At 41.9% G+C, this 23,868-nt stretch overlaps 1 protein-coding gene across 1 annotated transcript in view; it reads left to right on the forward strand.

The window, feature by feature from the left end:
- si:ch211-191a24.3 (tensin-3) overlaps positions 1 to 23,868 on the forward strand; it is a 63,428-nt gene that overhangs the window by 26,070 nt on the left and 13,490 nt on the right. Inside the window, exons 14-16 of the mRNA XM_049587064.1 lie at positions 3,953 to 4,083; positions 5,879 to 5,987; positions 6,074 to 6,142. Coding sequence (XP_049443021.1) covers positions 3,953 to 4,083; positions 5,879 to 5,987; positions 6,074 to 6,142 — 309 coding nt within the window. The remainder of the gene's footprint in view (positions 1 to 3,952; positions 4,084 to 5,878; positions 5,988 to 6,073; positions 6,143 to 23,868) is intronic.

Raw genomic sequence — 23,868 nt, forward strand, 5'->3', positions numbered from 1 at the left:
AAAGCCTGTTCAGGACAAACACTGACTTCGTCCCACCTTTCAAACCTGAGCATGTCACAGTGATGATGCCTGTGTTCATGACCCACGTGTGTCAGCGTTGCCTCCTCACTGTTTCTTCTCCCCCTGCTGGCACACATGACAGATTTACTACCTCTCACATCCACTGGGATGCACCCAGGAGGAAGAGGCACATTTCTGCTGCGACCTCTAGCCCTGATTCATTTTCTGTTTGAAGACTGTGGGTCATAGGTGTACGAGTGATGTCATCACTTCCCAGCTCTTTGCGTACAGAGCAGCTGTTCCATCAAAGCTAACCTCAGAGTGGTCCGATGGATCGCATGGGAGCTCCCCGCAGTCGAGAGCGGCTGTGACAGCTCCTGAATCCCGTCTGTCAGGATCTCTGCTGTGGTTATCTTTGACCCACGGTCATGTGCCACGCAGGGTTACATTACTGCTGACATTTAACCTCTAACCCTGTGTTTTTGTGCAGCCTCAGGTCAATGAGGCTCTCCTTCTAATCATGGAATTTGAGCACAGGAAATGGAGCATGTGTGTTTGTATGTATGTAGGTCAGCGAGTTTGTCAGGGGGATATATCCCGAGGGCATACTGGAAGCAGTAACACTAATATTTCACTGCTTAGTTACTGTGTGTGTGTGTGTGTGTGTGTGTGTGTGTGTGTGTGTGTGTGTGTAAGTGTCTGTTTGTAACGTGTGATTTTCTGGGCGATGTTTTGAGGCAGGATTTTGTAAGCGATCAGGAATGCTTTTGAAGTTTGACACAACACTTTGCTCTCCAGTGTGTTTGCATCATGCCCTCCTTCTCCCTCTCATCATCTGTTGAGTTGCAGTCTTCAAAAGAGAATAGCCTCCCTACAAATACAGTGGGGATCAAGTGATACTCGACACTGTAAAAAAAAAAAAAAAAAAAAAAAAAAAAAGGATGCTCTGTGGAAGCACCCTCAGCAGGCCCTCTGGTGTAGAGGAGGAACTGGATTAGTTTCACTTGGGCTAGCCTGGCCTTTCATGTGAGTTTGAGATGATGGATGCTCACAATGAAAGCTGAGCTCACAATGTTCCACAGTGCTGTTCATGGTTGATATGCACAATAGAGTGTGGTCCCATATATGGTCAATCTCTATCATGACTCAAACACCAGACTTTGGTTTCAGTGTTATGGTGTGTTTTGGTGTTTCCAGTCTTCAAAGGCTGCAGCATGGTAATATGTTCAGGCTGGGTAGAAGAACAAAAACATCTACTTTATCATGTCTGCATTACTAACTTACTAATTTTAGTCTCTTGTGAATAAATGTAAATATTAACACAAAGTTAGCCCCAGTATCACAAAATTATCTTTTTTTCCCCCACAAAATGATTCTAATTTGTTAACGTCACCCAACCTGGCTCACTCCAAGAGCAACACAGCTGCTACAATCTGCAAGCTGAGGTCTTAAGACTGGCGTTGGTAGCTGAGCTAGCGCTGTTGCCAGCAGGCTAATCCACTAACATGAGAAAATAAAGAAACTGCAAGTTGATGTTTCAGTGTCAGGTCATTGGTGAAGGTCTGTCACACTAGTTTTTATGGTGTATCTGGCACAAATCACCTCTTGTTGGCCCTTGTCGGTGGCTTTTCGGCCAATTCAGCATGTTGAATCTGTGTCAAGAGCCTGTTAGTGAGTGACATCACTTCAGCTAGGTGCATGAAAGGAGAAACAGAAGCAAGGAAAGTAAATAAAGTCAAGACCAAAGTCAAGAGGGTGTAAGATCAAAACAAACTTGTTACATTAGGTTAGATTATTTTTTCAGCCATTCAGCTCTTTAGCAGAAACAGTTGTTTGTGTTATTATTTGCTAGTGCACTGTAAATATCACTTGTTCCTTTAACGTCAGGTTATGTTGTAAATGTACTAACTGTCTAACTAGCATCCTGAATCCATCCTGTCATTCTTCTGGTTTTCTTTTTTTAATGACAGATACGGACAACCAGTGTCTGCTGGTACAGAGAGTTATTACCTCTCATGAGCTAGTTGGGCATTGGCTGTAATCTTTACGGAGTGCTTTTTTGGCTGAGAAACAGGCGACGTGAGGCAACATAACAGTTGGCCTTCATTGCCACTTGATGTCACTTTGGTGTGTCTGGGCCTTTTGGATGCCATAAAACTCAACAGAAGAACAATAGCATTGGGCAAGGATGTATGTATTATTACTATTTTCAGGAACATGGCGTGTGAGGAGCTGTTTTTGTCTGGTGCCAGTGTTCTTGTAAATTATTCAATATTCCACAAGACTGATGGACAAGTGATGTTTTTTCATGCTTTACTGTAAACAATTTGGATACATCACAGCAGTCTGATTGATTCAAGTGCTCTGTGAAAAAGTGTCTTTCATCAAATGAAAGTCACTCTTCACATGTTGTCCCTGCAGTGTTACTGCTTTCATTCACAATACAGCCGTACCAGCATTTTCCTTGAGGTGTAGGTCTTTAAGTGGGAAATTGGCAGAACAGATTTCCCTAAATATCAATCCCTGCCTCCTTTCACGCATGAGCTCATGCAGGCAGTGTTCCTGAATATTTCAGGGATAGACCACACATGTGTCTAGAGGCACTTTTGGCTTTTTCCTTGGCGGTCTTACAGGAGTTTCAACCCCCTTCAAACTATCAGAAATTATTGTTTGAAGAGGAAAACGTATGCCTATCTCAGTCTCCACCTTCACTAACAGGTGGCAGAGACATGAAGTGATAGAATACCTCAGCACTGTACAGTAATAACACTGCTAGCACCACCTCTGCATGAGGTGAAAACTTTATTTCTATTTTTACATGGTTTGAATGGCCTCATTGCTCATGGGGGAATCACACTGACTTTTACTTTGCATAATAATATCACAGATTCTTATACCGATTTTAGTCTTTTAGTCTTTAGTCTGAAGTTGCAAGTAACAATAAAGACTGGGACCAGAGACAATGGATAGTTTAACAATGTGACCATACATATAATTTAGTATGAATGCTGATGTGGCAGCACAGTATGTGATGGCAATACTCGAGGCCAATACATTTTTCAGTTGAAGTTGCTGATAGCCAATATTTTGTACCCCCTTACTACTAACATTTCATTGGTTTAACTTAAACTGAAGGTTTAGCTTACTACTTTGCAGAACCTGAGTGACACCGGAATTTTGATGCCAATACAGATGTTGATATTTGACTGTTTAATAAAAAATCTGCTCATTATATATCAGCCAATATTTCTTTTAACATAAACAGTAACATAACCAAGTATTTCTGAAAAGGATTGCTTCATTTTTGTTTTATTAATGGATGGCGAACAACCTTTCAAGATGAGGGGTTTTAGCAGTTAAAAACAAATTTGTCAGTGTTCTTTATTTGTCCAAAGTGGTATTTCCTTGTTTTTTATTTGCTGACATATAATCTAATACTAAAGCATGAAGCTAAAATAAACTGATGGAGCTCTCATACTGTATGAATCTTTTTAAAAACCAACTAGATAAAACTGAAATGTGTGGTTGTCTCTCTTGATGATCTGAAAAGAGAACGACTGTGTGTTCCAACAGATGTTTTTCCGACAAGCTGCCATGATGTTTTTACAGGTCTCGCTTAGTCACACAATGTCTGCTCTGATGACAAGAGCTGCACACTGATGATAAACATACTGATTGATGCTTCTGACAAAGACAAACAAGCTAAACATGAACCATGTCATCACCTTTTATTGCCATCTGGTCATAACAAGGTGTGAATCCATTTAATCTTGTGGGTTTCTTGCCAGAATAGACATAACAGTCTGTGGATATTTAATTTCATAAAGGAATGCATGAATGATTTTGATTCTTTGGTTGATTTTATTTCAGATCATAATCTGTCTGACTGTCTGACTCTCCTTATCTGCCTCCCACGCTCCTTGTCCCCACCCTCACCCCTTTGTTATCTCAGGGTGGAGGCAGCAGATGCAGGTCAGTGATGTGACAGACTATGCTGGTCTCCATAGTCCAGGATGGAGAGGGGGTGGTGCTCAGAGCTTCAGAGGCTCCCCAGTCTACAGTCCTTCCTACTCACCATCTCAGGTAAACACAGTTTTGCTATTCACTTGACCTGACAGACACTGTGACTGCTGGTAATATAACTTAACCCATGCTCAGCTATAACTGCAGAAAGCTGTTAAAGTATACCGATATACTCATAATGGCACAGGGGTCACTAATAGGGATGAACCTACAGAGAAATGGGGCTTCCCTCAGCTTTCCAGAGCTTTATAGTGAGTTCCAGCACACTGTTAAGCTGTACGACCCACAATTCACTCTCACTCTCACAGCTCTCAGAGTGTCATTTTTAATTCTTTTTTGGGCAGCATTTTACCTTTATAGACAGGACAGCTGTGGTTGTCAGGAAGGCGGGAGAGAGATTGGATGACATGCAGCAAAGGGCTACAGGTTGGAATTGAACCCGGGCCCCTTCAAAGCACTCAGCCTATATGGGGCACACAGTCCAGCCGATGAGCTAAAAGTTGCCTCTGCTTTTAGAGAAATAGCTCTATAAACTGACAGTACACTACCCGCTCAGCACCAAACAGCAGACAGACACAGTTAGAGACTTGCTGGTGAATATAGTGGAACATTTAGCAGCTAAAGAGATGTTTGCCTCAGGGGTTCATAGATACCACAGACTCTATAAAATAGTGGATGTAGTTAATGTGACGTCACCCAATGGTTTGTGGACTGCAGTTATGAAGCCTTGAGTTTGGCATTTTGGCCATCACTTTCTTGGGTTTTTTGGAGCCAGAAGTGACCATATTTGGACGTGAGAGTGGAGCTATGTAGGGGGGTGGATCTGACTCTAGGACTGGATTGCCTCGCAGATAGCCCAAAGTAGCATACCCTTAAATGTGCAAATTTAAGCCTTCATAGAAGGTGAGTTACATAAAAAAACATTCACCTCCCATACAATTGCCATGAATGTTGAAATAAACTACAAAGACCAAAACTATTTTTGTACTAGGCTGTAAATGTGTTTATTTCTGCTGTAAAGTTGGGCAATTTAACATGAGGTTCTATGGGGATTAACTGGCTTCTGGAGCCAGCCACAAGTGGCAATTTGAGGAACTGCAGTTTTTGGCACTTCTGCAACAGCTTCATTTCTCAGCCTCAAAGATTGCAGCTTGGTAGAGACCAAAAACAGAGCTAAAAGAGAGTGACTTTGGACTTACATTCACCAGGCAGACACATGCACAACTCAAAATGAATGATAGTTATTCCGATTATTACTGCTGACTGTGGAAATAAGCAGCTGTTTGCTAACAAGTTCTCTGTATCACCCTCAAATCTGATGATATAACTTGTCTCTGCTGCCCCCAAGTGGCCAAAAAACAAAAGAAATAAAATCAGTTATTGCAGCTTTAAAGATTGCAGATAAATGTATCGCTGTTTTCATGCAGTTTAACTGGTCTTGCTCTGATCATATTTTTACCAAATTATTTTGGGTTCAATAACTTTAAATTTAATCTTTTTTTCCTGGTTTACATGAATGAAAAAACTGACAGAGTTCTCTCTCTCTCTGTTGAGATTATGATTACGTAACTGTGTGTATCTCTTTAGATGTTTTTTTTCTACCTTCCCCTCTCTCTCTTTTCTTTTTTTTAAAGGCTTGAGGTTTCTGCTCTCGCACTCACTCTTATGGCTGGGTGGCATGAATGGCCCGACTGTTTACACCAAAACACAGGCTGTAGCCACACACAGATCACAAGACTGATGTCTGCTGGTGTATGTGTGTGTTTGTGTGGGCTTGTTACCCTTTAAAAACATGTTATTGACTTCACCCTTGATATATTTTCTTACTTTTTGATTCTGTTATTCTTTTTGAAAGCATGGGCATCTCTACAAAACCAACAGCGTGGACTATCGGGGACACACAGATAGCTGTGACATCGTTCCTCCTACTCCGGCCTTCCCTGTGTCTCCTCCAACGCCCTATGGTAAGAGATAATGTCAAAATGGATACTTCTTGATGTGGGTGTGTATGCATTTCAGAGTCTTATCAGCTTCTGCTTTCTATTCCCAGTGAAACATTTCTCCGAATTTTCCCAGCTCAGGACTGGCATGCAGTGGGACCAACACAACTGGACACAAGGTACACTTTCTCAAGTGTGTGTGTGACCATACACACGTATAGGTGTGTGTGTGTGTGTGTGTGTGTGTGAGACTGGTGAGAGCACTAGAATTTAAACCCAAACACTCATGCTCCTGATTGCTGCCGGACAGGGTTCAAGGGCCAGCTGGAATGTCCTCTTGGCATAATATACCAAACACACACACACACACACACACACACACCTGGCCTGTCCTTTGTTGCCATTGGCTGGATATGTGGGCATGGCTCTGTTTGTGGTAAGTCATGTCTGACAGAGAGGCAGACAGATGGCTTGTTTATTATTTTTAAGGTTTGAGGTAAAAAGCATTAGGAGGAGTTGATAAAAAATGGATTGGGAAATCCTTTCAGGCCCATGCAAGGACAGCTGATACTGGACGTCCGCTAATAATAGTTGAGGGTAACAGAGGAAGAGACCACTGCAGGCAGGATGTCCACTCACGTCCTGTTCTGGGAGGGGACAGGAGGAGAGGGGAGGGTCTTTTGTTGCTGGGACATCCTGCCTGAGGAGATATGCAATACACAGCTGCAGAAGGAATTTACTGTAGTGTCAAAAAACACAAGCGTCTTTCAATGGTTGTGTCTCATATCTGATTTTAGTAGCTGTTGTGTTCCTGTTATAGTTACAAACATTTTGTGCTTTCAAGCTCCGGAAAGACAACATATTATTTGTGTCAATGGCCACAGTGAAACACAATCAAAATATCTTTTTGCCATTTAAAATAATCACTGACAAAAATCATTTTAACAGTTTCTTTTTAAGTGCTTGGGGATGCATGATTCTGTTATCAAGTATAACAATATTGTAAATAAAAAATCAAGTTTTCTATCTTGGCATTCTGACATGACTACTTGCCATGACCTCAGTTAAAAGTTTACGAGAGCTGCTGAATATAACTGGACATAGTAAAGTAATGGTGCAGAAAATAACACCAATTAGCATTTTTCTTTACTTTAAATGGTCAGAAACAGCTAAAAAAAAATAGCCTGAAAAAGGACATAGTATGTCTAAAAATGCTCCCATGTGGGTAACAAAGAAAATAGTATTCATGTACACAACATTTGTAAAAGGTCCAGTGGCATCAAGCAATGAGGACTGCAGGTTGCAACCAGCTGGAAGACAAGATTTACGTGCACTTACCGTAAAACTTGGTATATAAGTCACACTTTTTTTTCCCTTTTTTTTTCATCTAAAAAGTTGGGTGCGGGTTATAGGCTGGTGCGACCTATAGACCAAGGGAAATGCTGACATAGGTAATTTGACCCACAAGATGGCGCTACGTTAGGCTGACCAAACGTCCTCTTTTGCCTGGACATGTCCACTTTTCACGTCCCGTCCGGGCCGTCCGGGGGTCTTTTATAAATTGATGATAATGTCCAGTTTTCTGTGTGTTTGTGTGTGTGTGTTAGAGTGCGGCACGGGCAGCATATTTCTGTCCGAACCCGAACCGAGCCCGACATTATTTAATGACCAAAGCACTGAGTTTGTGTCACACAGTGGTTACAGGCTATTTAACAGGCCGGGCGTGCTCAGCGGAGAGGGAGACCTCCGTGTTTGAGACGGGAGCGGGAGGCGGGAGGTCCGACGCTTCTAGCGAGAGGAGAGGGAGAAATAAAACAAAATAAGATAAAATAGGAAAAACCTGGCTCCCTCTTTTATTTTCAGTGTTTAATCAAGGCGGAGGCGGGCGGCTGGAGGTCCGAGACTTCCAGCGAGGAGAGAGGTAGAAACAAACAGCCAATGAGTGTGTGTGTTATGTTCAGGTGTTGTCACGTAAATAACAGTGCTCAAGCAATAAACAGGAAAGACAATAGGATTTTATTTATTTTTACCCTACATTTTCACTGAAAGCTGACCGATGTTGTTATACCGTAATTTTATTTCCTGAAGAGGTTGTTTGGAAAATTGCAATCTGAAAAGTAACCAAAGCTGCTTAAGAGGTTATTGTGTTTTGAATGTGTTTCAAATTAAAAATAAAGGGAAATAGTGTAGGAATAACTTGTATAACATTTTTATTAGCAAATAGTAATATAAAACCTGTTTTCCCTGTTTGAGACCTTAAAAAATAGACTGCGACTTATATTCCAAGTTTTACAGTACATCTACGTATTGCTAATCATCAGAGCATACAAGAATCAACGACCAGTTGAAACTTTAGAATTAGACCAATTAGAATTCCCTCAGTGTACATTGTTCAGCAAGTTTTTACCAGAAGCCAAATTATTGCAGAGGTTTCTTCCCTTGCCAAAACAAATGTAGTAGGTGACTGTGTAGTAGGACTTGTTGAAGATCTCTGACCAGTTGTGGGCATGGCCTATATTGCCATATTGTATGTAGGGATGCTGTAAAAAATTGATTCCTAGATGCAAAAGATTATGTCTCAATGCAGACAAGTCAATAATCTGAAATTCAAAACTCAATTTTCAACATTATGATTGGTTGTAATAAGACCAGGTTGTATGTTCCTTTAATGCTGAACCAACTGGATGGTGAAATGCGCTGTGTCTACATTCGGAGCCAGGCCACTTCCTGAGTTTTGGTGAGGATGGCTGAGCTTGAGCAACAGCAGATGGATGCAATCTAATTGGCCCCACATCTTAAAAGCTAGGATATATTCACAAAGTGAATTAACTGCACAATGTTTCAATCTATTGCACCAGGACTCTAAACCTCCACTTTAAAAGGAACAGCCCAGGCCCTTTATTGAAGGGATGTTTCGATGTTAATCAAGTCAAGCTTGCTTTTAATCTTCAGATGTAATGGTAAAAATGTCAAAATCAAAACTGTTTATTATCAGTTCCCATTTGTGAGTCAAACCCACCATACATAGTTTTCCCTCTACTGCAATTAATTGGATGATATTGTGACATCAGCGTCCATTTACTGATAACAAAACCAAAGTAGTATTTATGATGACATTTGGCTGCAGACAGATCAGTTCATTCCTTTAAAGGGCAGTTCCGCCTGTTTATTGTAAACATGTTTGTCAGAACGGTGCGGCGGCAGGATGGAGGAGGAGCTGATGAAAGAGTCATTATTCCTTGTGTACAGAAAAAACACCTGATTCTTTTTCTCTGCTGGATGAACAGAAGAATTAACAAAGGACACAGAATATCTGCAGCTCACCCCAGTTTGGGGGGCAGATGAGAGCTTCCTGTTTCCCACGTTAAAAGCAGACAATTGCCTGGGAAACAACTTGCTATGTCAGGACAAAACAGTCAGATTCCCCATTTAAATAATTTTCATTTAATGTTTAGAGTCATTACTTTAATCACAGTTTGACCCAAGGCTACTGTAATGTGGGGAGTGATTACTGTGGGCTGCAGCAGACAGCTCCAAAACAACAGCGGAGCATTCAGTCAGCTATTCTGAGCCCTACAGCTGTGTTCCCACTGTGTTATCACCAGGCTAATCACACTGGCCATTCTGGGATCCTGGTATGTTGTGTGTAATGGTTTTTGTGTGAAGTTACCCTATGGGAGTATATTTCAGTATTCCACTGAAGTATTAATAGGGTCAATCATAGGTTAAAAATTCATGAATCTATAAAACTGGGTTTCATTGGGTAGAAAACTGGCTCTTATTTGGCTTTGGTTTCCCTGTTAGTTTATTGACTTCAAAATTCAAAAAGTACAACTTTAACAGAATAGCTTGATATTATGGAAAAACACTTAGTTGCTGACTGCCATGTCTGTTTGCTTAACAGGCCTACAGAGCTTGGACTCAGAGGCTGAATAATGATTAACATTGTCCTAGCTTAGCATTGCGGGGTCCTCAGTTTGCCTGTGAACAGTTTTTTCCCAAGGCCCTGCCTGAAGGATGGAGAGACCCTCGTGGATCAACATTTCATCCACAACATATCTAGTCACAAGCTTCATTATTTCTTCGTAGCCTGCAGCTTTACAAAAGTAAAATCCAGACTGGGTTGTTCAGCCAGTGTAGCGCTACAGCTGACTTCTGTGGCCGAGGAGGGCTCACCATTGGTGGTGTGTATTTCCTGGAGCTTAATGTTGTTGTGCTGTTGGTTGTAGTTGGTGTTTCAGACCAGAGGGTTTGAGGACATGTTTTTTACAGTGGAAAGAGTTTTAGTACCACTACCTGCAGCAACAGTGTTCTTGTCATCTTTCCTCCAGAAAAAATTATGGGACACAAACAGTGCTCTCCTGGGAGAAATTCAGAAAGTGTTTGTTTGACTCATCCATCTACCCAGACCATTTCCCTATGCTATGCCTTTAGCGTCTAACAGTGACGTTGCGTCTCATACAAACGCTAAGGTGTGCCTTAGTGCATCTGTATCACATGCCAATGGCCAAAGTTCGGAGTGATAACAGATTGGACTAGGGTGACCATATTTTGATTTCCAAAAAAGAGGACACTTGGCTGGCCACGACATAGCCTACTTAAATGATAGCCTACTCACAGTTTACTCAAAGATACCTTATAATTTTAATATATTTAAAATTTATATGTATGGATAGAAAATTCAGTTATATTACAAAATAATATCTCTCAAAGACAGAAATTCAGATAGGCCCCAATAGGGGACACATACACACACTAGAGTGTGGTGATCCGAGCCCGACGGTACCCGACGGGTCGGCCGGGTTTGGTCAGAAATGTAGCTATAAATTGTATTCGGGCTCAGGTCGGATTCAGTCAGCTTTCAGTGAAAATGTAGTGTAAAAATAAATAAAATCCTATTGTCTTTCCTGTTTATTGCTTGGGCACTGTTATTTACGTGACAACACCTGAACATAACACACACAGACACACATTGGCTGTTTGTTTCAACCTCTCCCCTCTCTGGAAGTCTCGGACCTCCAGCTGCCCGCCTCCGCCTTGATTAAACGCTGAAAATAAAAGAGGGAGCCAGGTTTTTCCTATTTTATCTTATTTTGTTATATTTCTCCCTCTCCTCTCGCTGGAAGCCTCGGACCTCCCGCCTCCACCTTGATTAAACGCTGAGCACCCACGGCTGAGCACCCACGGCGCACGCCCGGCCCGTTAAATAGCCTGTAACCACTGTGTGACGCAAACTCAGTGCTTTGGTCATTAAATAATGTCGGGCTCGGTTCGGGTTCGGACAGAAATATGCTGCCCGTGCCGCACTCTAACACACACACACAAACACACGGAAAATCGGACATTATCATCAGTTTATAAAAACCCCCCGGACGCCCCGGACGGGACATGACAAGTGGACATGTCCGGGCAAAAGAGGACATTTGGTCAGCCTAGATTGGACCTGCCCATAAATGGCGAATTAAAGCAACGTTCATCATCTTTTGTCCTCCTGGGGCCACCAGAATAAACAGTAAATACAATGTTGACTCATTGTCAACCAATGTTGGCCATTTGTGACAACTTTACATATTCAGCAGACAGCAACAGCAGCATTAATATGGAGTCATGCTTGTTTTAACCTTTTGAAGTCCAATATTCACTTTCCTTTTTAGCTCTGTTTTGGTCTCTACAAAATCATGAATCCAATATCTGGCTCTTAAGCTGCTAAATGCCCCACTATGTACATCAGCTAGTCTCTAACTGTATCTGTCTGATGTTTGGTGCTGGGCAGGTAGAGTGCAGTGGGATTTTATACCTTTTCACTGAAGCTGCAGCATAAACAGTGGTTGGTAAGAGCGGTGAGAGTGAACCAAAACAGTAAAGACTGTAAAACAAAATCAAGCCAAAAGCTGTTAAAAATGTTTGGGTTTTTTTTAGTTTGTCATTATGCGGTACTTCTTGCAGATTACTCAGTCATTTGATCTATTGTTATAGGAAAATATTGAACTTTAAATTCTGAGTTAAGATAACATTTTACATAATTGTACATGTAAGTGTGGTTTCCAAAGCATCTCAAGACCTATTTCTCAATGTAAAGCAAGTTCCAGCCCTGCAAAATCATCAAATCTGTGCTTATTGGGATCACTTAAATAAACACAGAAATGTCAAAAGCAGTTTTGATCTGTTGGATGACAAATATGGCATTTCAGAAACCACCCCTTCTTTACCTTGAAGTCATTGTGGTTCTGACTTAATCTATTTGGTTTGAAAACTACTTCATGAACCTAAAAATTCAAAGAAACCACTAAAAAGCAGAGAAACCCTTCACCCAAACAGAGAAACATGGAAATTGATATAATTATACTTATAGTTTTCATTTAATGGTAAATAGATTGATAACATTCTTTATATCCTTTCCATACCTTTGCAAAGTCATTTGAGTATATTGTTATGTATCAACCTGAAGATGAACTCTGCTGCTGTCTTCGTACTTGTATACTGTCATTTCCTCATGACGGCAAAGCGCAGCTCTAAAATGTTACATAATAACATTTCCTTTGTGTACTTGTGGCCAAATCAAAATAAACAGTGTTATATGCAGAAGCTCTCAGCCAGCGGAAGCAGGTTTCAGCCAAAGGAATGTAGATGTTGTTATGAACTGAGGTTCGGCAGAGGCAGATGGTCTGCTCAGACAAACACTTGACTGTGTGAACTCTAGGGGTCAAAGGGCAAGAGAAAGTACAGAGGAGTGGGCAGAGAGGACAGGGGATACCTCTCAAGATGATTGGATTTGTTGTCAAGAGAGAGATGATACATCTTTTAAAGTGCTGTTATTGATCCAGAACAGAGACATTTTAAAGTCTAATTAATTTTGTGGTTAATACTTAAGGTGTAGCCAGCAGCCCGTTAGTGTAACCTACCCTGTGTCCTTCAGTTGTACACATCAAACAGACAAGCTGTTACATGCTAAGTATTGTGCTTTGTAAGTACTGGTAAGCACATTTTGTTACTATGGGACAGAGCCAGGCTAGCACCTTCCCCGTTTCTATGCTTTATGGTAAGCTATGCTAACCATTTGCTAGCTTCGCTCTATACTGAACAGATATATTGGTGCTATTGTACCATTGTATTGTAACTCATTCCCAACTTGCCAAATACTGACACTTGGTCAGTAGTCACACGCATCAAACAATGACACTTAGGTACTTGTCCAGCATCAGTTATGGAGGCTAAGGGACGGGGTGTCAATTAATGCCCACTTTTTTAAATAATCTTCTGTTTTCACAGGAAATGTACAGTTTCCACTAATTAAAGCAACACACTGGAGGTTTGTGCTTTTTGCCTCACAGGGTCCCCCTACAGACGAAAAACAGTATTGTCTGTTACAACTGTTGCAAAAATCTTTCTGCACGTGCATTTGTTGACAAGCCAACGATACCGGTGAACTTCCTGAAGCTGGCCGTGTAATGTGCACAGCCTGGCAAAGGCAAGTTCAAACACTGACACTGAGATGGCGGACGCTGAGCGGACGCAGGCAGGCAGGTCCGGCGCTCCAGTGCTCTTGCTACAAAAAGCAACAAACTTTGTACCACCATCTCTGCTTTTTATTCTTTTTGTGAGTTTACTTTTACTTCTGTGCCCGCTAAAGTGCAGACGTAGCGGGCAAGTTTTGATCAGGCCTACTCTTCAGCTATGGGCAGCCAATACCTATTGTTTACAAGAGTCATCAACGCTAACTGAGCAAGAATGCCACCAGGTAAACACCAACCTACAAAGGCACCTGGCTGTCTCATGGGGCTTGTGCATCTCACAAGCATTCATTTCTGGCTCTCATTCTCCTTCTGGCTGGAGATGTAGAAATAAACCCTGGTCTGACACCTACGGACATTTCTAGCCCGGAGACACAACACCCGGCCCAACCGACTCGGCTAGCCCAACCATGGCTAATGTTAGCACAACCGCGGCAACAAGCCATGTTAGTCTGGCTCCCTGTGCCGGTAACTGGGTTGCCACAGCAGCTTCTACATCAGCTAACGTTACCACAACAACTCACCTGGACTCCACTGTCATTCCCTGGGCACCTGCCACCACTGTCACTATGGCCAGCCTGGTCCTCACTGCTGCGGCGAGATCCTTTACTGCTGCTGTCCAGATCACCAGCTTGGTTACCATTACTCAGGCCTGAGCGGCGGCTAACCCAGCCTCCATCATCCATCTTCTCCACTGAGCCACTAACCAGCGCTGGCCTAGCAGCGGCAGCAACAGCAGTGGCAGCAGCAATCTTTCCAGTGGTTGGGCACCCACAGCCTACAGCTGAGCAGCTGGATGTCTCCCTCACCGAGCCGCTAACCGAAATGAATGCCATGACAACCACCTCTAACTTCGTTCACCTCTGTTCGGCTATGCTACTCTAAAGAGAGGAGGGAGGGGGATATGATGTATGCCGTAAAGCAGCCATATTTTGTGGTCCTTTTTGTGTCCGGGTTCCTACCCAAACCCCGAAACTGCATAATGCCATTGCAAGCAAAACAGACGCTCTCAAGCAATGACGGAGGTGTCATCCAACCTATTGTGAGTTGATGTACCATCACAAGGATCTTGGATATATATTTTGAGGGCTCAAAAAACTCCATTGTGTTGCTTTAAAGGCATACAGTCTCTTTTCAAAATAAAGATAGACTGTAGGCAACAAGGTTTTTAGGTTAACTTCCTCAGGTACAGGCAACAGCAGTGTGTGGTTAGGTTTAAAAAAAAACATCATGGTTTGGCATCAAATAAGTATGTTTGTTACTACCATAATATAAAGTCATGTGACACATGTCACGTATGTCACATACATCATGTGACATGTATGCTACACATACTAGCACACTACATTGTTATTAAAATAAGGAGATGGAACTTTGGTTTCATATGGGACATAAACAGCAAGCTCCCAGGTGAAAGTCTAACCTACCCCTTCCACCCTCCTTATGCAGACACCATATATGATGACAGTTGGTCGGAGTATGTTGGCATCTGATGCCAAAGGGCACTGACCAAGCAATGGTATTTGATGAGTTGGGAGTGAAACTGGGTAGAACAAACATATCTCCAGTTATGTCAAACTATTCATACAGGGTCAAACACTAGACAACAACTCACTCTAAGTTATTATCCAATAATTTTAAAGGTTTTTGTTTACATCTTTAACATACATCTGTAATTGTCCTGTAGTTACATAAGCGAAGTCTTTGGATCATTAAACGGATAAATGAACATCACAGATGGGTAGAGCTTATTTCCTGTGACATGGAAGGTTAAAATAAGGCATGCAGCACATGTTTCCACTGACACAAAAGTAAACTCAACACATTTCAATCAAGAGCTTTATGGTGTAATTTATGATGTGCTAAGATTAGACACATGGCAGGAGACACGGTCAGTGTGTCTGCATGCCTTTGTCTCTGTGTTTGTGGCAAGCAGATGGTGGGAGTGGACACACATGCCCTAAGCCCCCAGATCAACCCCCCTATACCACCACCTCCTCCATCTCTCTGGTCCATAAAAGGCCACATGTGACCTCTGACCTCACTGGAATCCATTCTGATTGGGGGAAAGTGCTCGCAGTGGCCCAGCAGGAACAATGCTCAGTGGTCAGTGAGAGGAAGAGGAGGGAGGGTATGTAGGCAAGTATGGAGGAGAGTGGGGGGAGACATTCTCTACCTCTTGTCCCTCCCTCCATACAAACCCAGAAGTCGAGCTGTGTCACAACAAGCCAGGAACAAACGAGGAGCTTATTTTTCCATCTGGGGGACGAAAGAAGTTGGGCATGGCAGTGAAACGATCCAGCCCCTGAAAAGAAAAAAAAAACCTTTGGCGAGTCAGGCTCAGATTGCTTTCTAGAGAAGGAGGAGAGGAGGAGATTCTGGTATTAGGGAGAGTTTCATTCACGCTGGGAGGCAGAACATACCAAAGAGAGATAGACGCTTTGGAACAGGAAAGTGAAGGAGTGAGGAGAGAAACTTCAGAGGGTGTCACATCATGACTGCGTCTCTCGGTATGTACGAGCATGCACACATGTCTCAGAGAGCTTTGTGTGATTGAATGATCTTCCTCATGTGTGTAAAAACTTTTTCCTTTCCTCTATGCATTCTTCAGTGTTTCTCCTCCTCTCATCAGGCGTTTTCCTTTCTGTTTTCTGCCCATTCTCCCTTGTGTTTATATAGCGTTATCTCTGCCTCTGTCTCCCCCCTGGGAATTTTAAGGAGGGTACACATGCACAGAAACACTTCCCCTGTCTCCTCCAGGCCGTTGGTATTTGCAGACAGCTTCTGGAATTTTTCTGTCAGATGCCTTTTCTCTTTTGCAAACATAACCCCCTTCTAAACCTCATCTCTCTGTCTTTTTGTGCTTTTATGTTGTTCTGGACAGCAGTATCTGCAGCCCCTCTGACATCTCACACTCGGTGGGATGATGACATGGTTTGTTCCACTGCTGTGTTCATGATCTCATCCTTTAAAAGGCTATTTTGGCCTCCATCGTGCAGTCATGGAAGGCTGATGTATTGGTGGTTAACCAATGGAGGCCATTTCCCCCCTTTTTTTCTGCACTATTGACCCAAGCTGAACCAAAAACTCTTTGATGATTCGGTTGGTTTTTTGTTTGGAGGAGTGCTTATTGCTTCCCACATCTCCCAGAAATGTCATACACAATAAAACAACATCTCGCTGGACCACAAGCTAAATAGTTCCAAACTCTGCATAAGTGTCATACAAAAAGAACTTCAGAAGTGTAACACACATTTTCCACATGTGTCTAAAACTGGAATAATTAAGCACAGCAATGACCAAACTGATTTTATGCTCGATACCACTTAAGTGAAATTCCTCAGCCTTTACACTCAGATGTCATAGTGCATATGCCCTACAGAAAACATGTGGGTTTTTTTGCAGAGAATAAACACAACTAGACTAGACAAACAGAGAGAATTAGTTGATCAATTAGTCAATCGGCAGAAACTAAAGTCATTTATTAAACCAATATTTAAAATATTCAATAGTTGTGGCTTCTCGTTTATGAAGATTTGTTGCTTTTCTTTGTTGGACAAACCAAGTAACCGAGAAATAATTTGTACTGATTGGCACTAATAACAGGTAAAATAGACAGTGTTCAATTCATTTTTAAAGTGATAAATTCCAATTAATTGCCAGCGTAAACTAGGAACTCTTTTAGTCAGTGTAAAGCAAGTCTTTGCCAAAAATGTGAAATTTGTCGACAGGCGAGCATGTAATTCAACACATATGAATCAATGATCAGTGAATGAATATGTACTTGGTTCACTTGGATTTAAATTGTTATTTGAATTAAACTTCTGTTTCCCTTTAATTAGACCCACATTACAGTTATACAATCATTAGGAAATCACAAACCAGTAAAAGAAAGCATTACCAAACTGTGTTTCCCATTCCTTTATGTTTTATGATATATTTTAGACCAAACAATTCTGATTTAACTGAGAAAATAGCTGGCAGATTAATTTAAAATCAAATACATGCAGCCCCAAACACAACAGGAATGTTTAGATAGCATTGAAAGGAGGTTGAAGGCATGAGTTGCTACATGAGTGTAGAGAAAATTGATAATTTCCTATGGACAAAGTTATTGGTGAGTACTGCTCTGAGACGCTGTACAGACGTCTGCTGTGTGAACATTTTGGCTTTCACAGCACAGCAGGAAATTAAGGGCAAAGAGGCAGAAATCCTACAACACAAGGACGGAAAATGTTGACGACACAGTGGACAAGAGGGCCAGTTCAGGGTGCAGAGACCAAAGTGGAAAGAAGGAAACATGGATTTTGTTCCTCAACATTAATCAACAAGTGGTCTGTGGTGTCACAATCCCAGCCTGTGTGAGATGTAGCAGAGCATCATGTAATGTTGTAATGGTGTCTGGTATATCTACACTGCCTTATGCAACAACATGGCAAGACATGTGAAGCTACAGGCTGTGTGGAATCTATATGGGGCATGTTCTATCTAAGAGCTGTATTAAAGCAGAAATATTTAGTTATGTATTTAATTCATTTCATTCAGTTCCAATGTGTTGATGTTAGTTGATTTCTTGGGGAGGCTATTTCAGTAGCAGTACCAAGTCGCATATTTATTTTTCCTGCTGATGCCAATATCAGTTGCCACGTTTTTCAAGGAATATTCTTGAGTATTAAAGGAATATTTCTTCCCCCCCAATGACCATTTGTATATTAATTACTCACCCCATGTTATGTCGAATTTGTAAGGAAAACTTTGTTTTTCTTGCATGACTCCACAGTGTACGAAGAATCCAAAAAACAAAGAAAGTCATGGAAGTCTGTGTTTAGTAACAGCAAAACTATATCAAAATGTCTGTTTAGAATAGAATAGAAAGAACTTTATTCATCAAAGGACCTCAGTGTCCGCAGGAAGAACAGGCAGCTCTGCCCCTTCCTGTAGAGGGCGTCAGTATTAGAGAATCAGTCCAGCTTATCATCCAAGAGGACCCCCAGATATTTGTAGGTGTGCACCCCCTCAGTGTCCTCCTCCTGTATGGAGACTGGTTGATGGGTTGACCTCTTTCTTCTGAAATCCACTACCATCTCCTTGGTTTAGGCTCTTCAGGTGTAGACAGCACTTACTGCCCCAGTCTCTGAAGGCATCCACGACATCCCTGTACTCCCGTTCCTGATCATTGCTGATACAGGCCACAATAGCTGTATTGTCAGAGTATTTTTGTGTTTGGCAAGACTCTGTGTTGTACTTCAAGTCCGTTGTGAAGAGTGTGAACGCGAACGGTGCTAAAACAGTTCCCTGTGGAGCACCAGTGCTGCTCCTGACCATCCCAGAGACACAACTTCCAAGCCTGACATACTGAGGCTGCTCTGTCAAGTAGTCTGTTATCCAGGAGGTCAAGAAGTGACCTACTCCCATCCTCTCCAACCAGTCTCTCAGTATGGGGGGCTGGATAGTATTAAAAGCACTTCAAAAGTCAAGGAAAAGGATCCTCACACGACATCCTGGCTCCTCCAAGTAGGTGTAGGCCAGGTGCAGCATGTAAAGAACTGCATCTTCCACTCCAGTGTGATCCTGATAGGCAAACTGGACCTACTGACTAACAAACTGACCTAACTAACTCTCACACAACTCGTGCAGTATAATCCAAGTCTCGTTAATACAGTCGTATGCTTAATACCTCACAAATAGAAAGCCCTTTCTGATGGGGAACTGAACAGAAACTTATCTTCGAAGCCAGAGTCCACTGACAAAAACAGTAATTTCACCTCAGTAAACATGGGAGCTGCCTTGATCAGTTAGTTAGTTAGTTTGTGTTATTGTGTCACTTTGCTGAATCTGAACATATCCTTAAAAACAGCCAAGTCACAAAATAACACAAGCGCATCAAGGCAGTGATAGGCAGTCAGCGAAGTCTGGCTCTGAAGAGAGCAGTGATGAGTTTCACTCTTGGTTCAGTTTCCCTTTGGAGAGGGCTGTCTGTTTAGGAAGTACTGAGCATGTGACTGGATAAATGAATATAGCTCCATCAAACACCATGCTAGTCATGTTCAGGAGCCTACAGTCAGTGTGACCTGATGGCGTCAGAACTGTTGGCAGATAAGACACCTCTCCTAGTAAACATTAGGTCCTGTTTGTGCATATGTGTGTCTTTCAGACCTGTGTGTAACTGACAAGCAAGAGTGAAAACATTGAATTTCCCCTCAGGGGATTAATAAAGTGAATAAACTTAAACTTATTAATTTGGTCTGGGTGTCTTGATTAAAACTAAAGCTTTAAAGATATCAAGATTACATATACATGCTATTTGAACAGCATAAAGCAGGCTCGAACTACACATTATAATAAAGTTATTAAAATGCTGGTGTATCAATAGATAAATGTCCTGGATGTCTTAAATACTTCACTTTTACCCACATTTTACCAGTTCTAACTTAGGTGGGTAGTCTTTGATGGTTATAAAGCAGTCGTGAAAACAAAACCAAACTTTGTGGTCAAAAATATGATAGATAGAGCATGAAGCTGAGCCTCATGTGTAAAGATCTTTCCAGAACAATGAGTTATTCCTGCAGCACAGTGCCATGTTATAACTACCCACATGTATGGACCCAACAGGAGAACTACTTATGATCCATGATCACTTCCCCAGATGGGTGAAGACTGAGGAATTTTACTTCAGCTTCAAAACATGATCAAATATCTGGGACATTTCTTTGCAGTTCAGACTCCTTCAGACATGAAAAATACTCAGATATTTCTCCATATTGTCACATCTGATCCTAAACCTTGGCATGATGTGTGTTGAGGAAGAGAGTCAGAAATTCTTTTTATGTCAAACTGTCTGTCTGAGTGCGGTTTATAAAGGCATCAACTCATTGTCAGTTTACTTCAGACACCAATAAACACTTCTGTGATCTCCGCCTTGTCTACTGTTACCCTGTTTCTCTCCCTTCACTTGTTTGTAGCATTGTTATTCTTCACTCCCTCCTTAGCAGGCTCATAACTTTCTCATCTGCCACTTCACTGAGTCGATAAAGCTGTCTGTCCACACACCCAGAGAGAACAGAGGAATCTGATTTACAGACGACCGCCTACTAGTTCGTCTTCTTTTACAGAAAAAGTGTTCTCTGTCTGAATAGGAGGAGGAGGGAAGACACAACAGGGTCTGAGGCTGATTGATTTTTACACAAGGAGGGAGGGAGGGCAGTGGGAGACAAGTGATCGCATTCTGATGCAGCGCCAAGTCATACCAGGAAGAGAGCTGCAATTTCTCTGGCAGAAATCACTCAAGAATTCTTAAAGCTCTACTAATTCATATTTTATTATCAAAGGATCAGATAACTACCAGTCACGTGAAAGCAGTCACCCACAAGGACAAACCCACAGAGAGCTATTATAGACTCTGCAGCTCTACTGAGCTTTTAGGCTGTTTTCATATTAAGTACAATTGATTCATACTGTGCCCAAGTACAATTGTCCCACCCCCCATCCCCTCCCAAGTACACATCATCATCTACTTGATATTAAATTATATTGTCTCAGTGGCACATGCCAACCGCAAAATTCCATGCCTGAGTGGACCTTTGCATTATGCTTACTGTGGTTTATATTTTGGAGACAATTTCAAAAACAATCCTCTTGCCTGTCTGTCTACTTTATCACCCATGGCTGTGCAATTCAAAGGATGAGTTCAGTGGGTGCTACTCACTTTACATAGCAGTCAACCTCTGTGTTTTTGTACAGTTGGTTTTCCACACCTAATGCAGACAGAACCTTCAGCCTGTTCTCATTCCCAGGTCGCCACATACCCACGTTTTGTCATGCCCCTCAGCGGGTGATATCAACAACAAAGGCACCCTTTAGCGTCTTTATGAGATGCACAGGGCTTTCAACTAACCCCACTTGAATTTTCTTAAAAACCTAACCAAGGAGTTTTGCTGCTTAAGACTAACTGTGACCATTTCACATTAACCATGTGTGACAATGTGTTTCAGCTGTGCATCACATAGTTTCACTAATGGGTGCCCTGTGCATCGCTATCAGATGCCAAGGGGCGTGACAAAGCGTTGGTATTTGACAACCTGGGAATGAGAATGGATTGGTACCCGAGAACACATGAGCTGTACTCAAGACTATCTTTTCAAATGCAGTACACAGTGTTCACACTAATCAAACAAACTAGACTTTAAGTTCAAGTGTACACAGATTTGGGCTTAAGTTCCTGATGTAATAAGACTCCTTAGCTTCTTCTAGTTAAAAGTTTTGGTCTTAATACACACATACGCTGTAGGTCAGTCTCTTGTAGACCCACTGTACACTACCTGCTCAGCATCAAACAGCAGAAGGACACAATTAGAGACTATCTGGCGAAGAAACTGGAACATCTAGTAGCTAAAGAGACAGATGTATTTTTCTCAGGAGTTGTTGGAGACCAATCCAGAGCTAAGGTATTTGTGGTGTTAAGGTGTTTGTGGTGCTCTCTTGGCCAGAAATTAATAAATAAATGCAGTTTTAAGGCACTGTCAGAGGATTTTGTTGCAGCATTGTAGCATTTATAGTATAAAGAGCAACTTTATTGTGAGTTTGGACCTTTCAGACCATTTCCCTTTACCATGCATGCAGGAAAAACTGTGCCAGAAACCTCCACTCTGCACCAGCTTCATGCACCTGAAACTTGAGTCCTCACTGCTATTACCGGAAACATACCACTCAACTTCCTGCAGTTGTTCTGGAAGTTTTGTTACCCAAACTTGTATGCCTGCACCTGGATTTCTTTCACATGTCTGAAACTAATATATTATTTATAATGTTTTAGATTGACACCAATCACTTTATCATGTCTAGAGGTCATACTGATGTCAGCATTTCATATGCAGTAAGTTACCAGGTATCATCAGCCCATCAGAATCAAATATCATGAATGATCTCTCAGAGTTAATTGATATCTGGCATTTGCATTTAATGTCATGGCTTTTCAAAGCACTTAATTTAAGCCTGAATCATTTTTGGAAATCCAATCATTACTACTCAGTAATATGGACTCTTAGTGGGCCTCGGGAGCACAGCAGGTGTCTTCCTCCTCACTGTGTTCCAGTTTCCTCTCTGAGTTGTTCTTTCACTCCCTTTTCCCTTCATCCCCCTGAGAAGTTGCAGCTTGTGATTGCTGTGAACAGCTGTAACACACTGTAGACCTTCAGACCTGTCAGCCACTCTGTGTGTGTGTGTGTGTGTGTGTGTGTGTGCGCGTGCATACAAAGTGCTTGCACTCACATTCCTGTGGTCAGCAGGGAGTTTGCAAACCCACTGTTGTCCTGCATAACTCCACATGCATCACAGTGTTTATGCATGTGTGTAGGCTTACCCTTGTGTCTAATGCGATGCTGCTCAGAGAGTAAATGTTTGGATGCGTGAGTGGAAGACATAAAGAGAGACAAGGAGAGGCGTTGCTTTGTCACAATACAACACAGGAGCTCTTTAACTGCACCCAACATGTGACAGTTGTATGTTTTTCATCTTTCTGCAATTCATTTTTTTCTCTGCCTTGCCTTTTATATCATTCTGCTTATAAAACAACCAGTGTGCTCTAAAGTGGGAAACATGAAGAGAAATATTAGCTCCATTTACCCTCAATGTGGTTTTATTGATTAATGGGATTATCTCCGTACCAAGCATGAAGGTATGCACACAGTTTCAGTCTGCGCCATATAACCATCACTCACTGCGATCAGGAAAGTGTGTGTGTGTATCTGTGTGTGTTATTGGTCCTTTTTGAGGGCCTATTGGCTGGTGGAGGTTGGCAGTTATGCCCACATGGGCCTGTGCCATCTGGAATTGGTTTTGCACGGTTCGACCCAGACTGAAGAGGCTTTGTGCTCACTCAGAGCTGCACAAGTGAGGAGAGAACAATGGACAGAAAAACACTGTTGAATAAAAATTAGGGGGGGAAACTCTACAAATGTTTAAAAAATAGATAATAGATAGATACCAAAAGTTGGTCAGGTATATATTTGTATGACTCTGCATACATGTTCAAGTACGTCTTCCTCTACTAAAGTAAAACCAATTAATATCCACAAAAAAGGGCTTGTAAACAGTCCAGTATAAGGAATGAAAAACTGTACTAGTAGCTGATAAGCTGACTAAGTCAAAGTACTCAACCCCTTTTTTGCATTGAACAAAAGAAGCCAGACATCTCAATTACTTCTTTTCCACTAAATTAGCTCTGGTTCATGGGCAGGTTCTGTTCAGGAATCCCGGAACCTTGCTGCTATCTAGCAACCAGCCTGCATTTGCATATTGGTTTGAACGAAACCAATGTAATGGAGGATGCGTCATCAATAGAGGACGTAGCACAATGTATCACAGAAGTAAATAGTAGTAGCAACATGAGGGATCAC

This window comes from Epinephelus fuscoguttatus, linkage group LG10, assembly GCF_011397635.1.
Source record: "Epinephelus fuscoguttatus linkage group LG10, E.fuscoguttatus.final_Chr_v1".
Lineage (NCBI taxonomy): Eukaryota > Metazoa > Chordata > Actinopteri > Perciformes > Serranidae > Epinephelus > Epinephelus fuscoguttatus.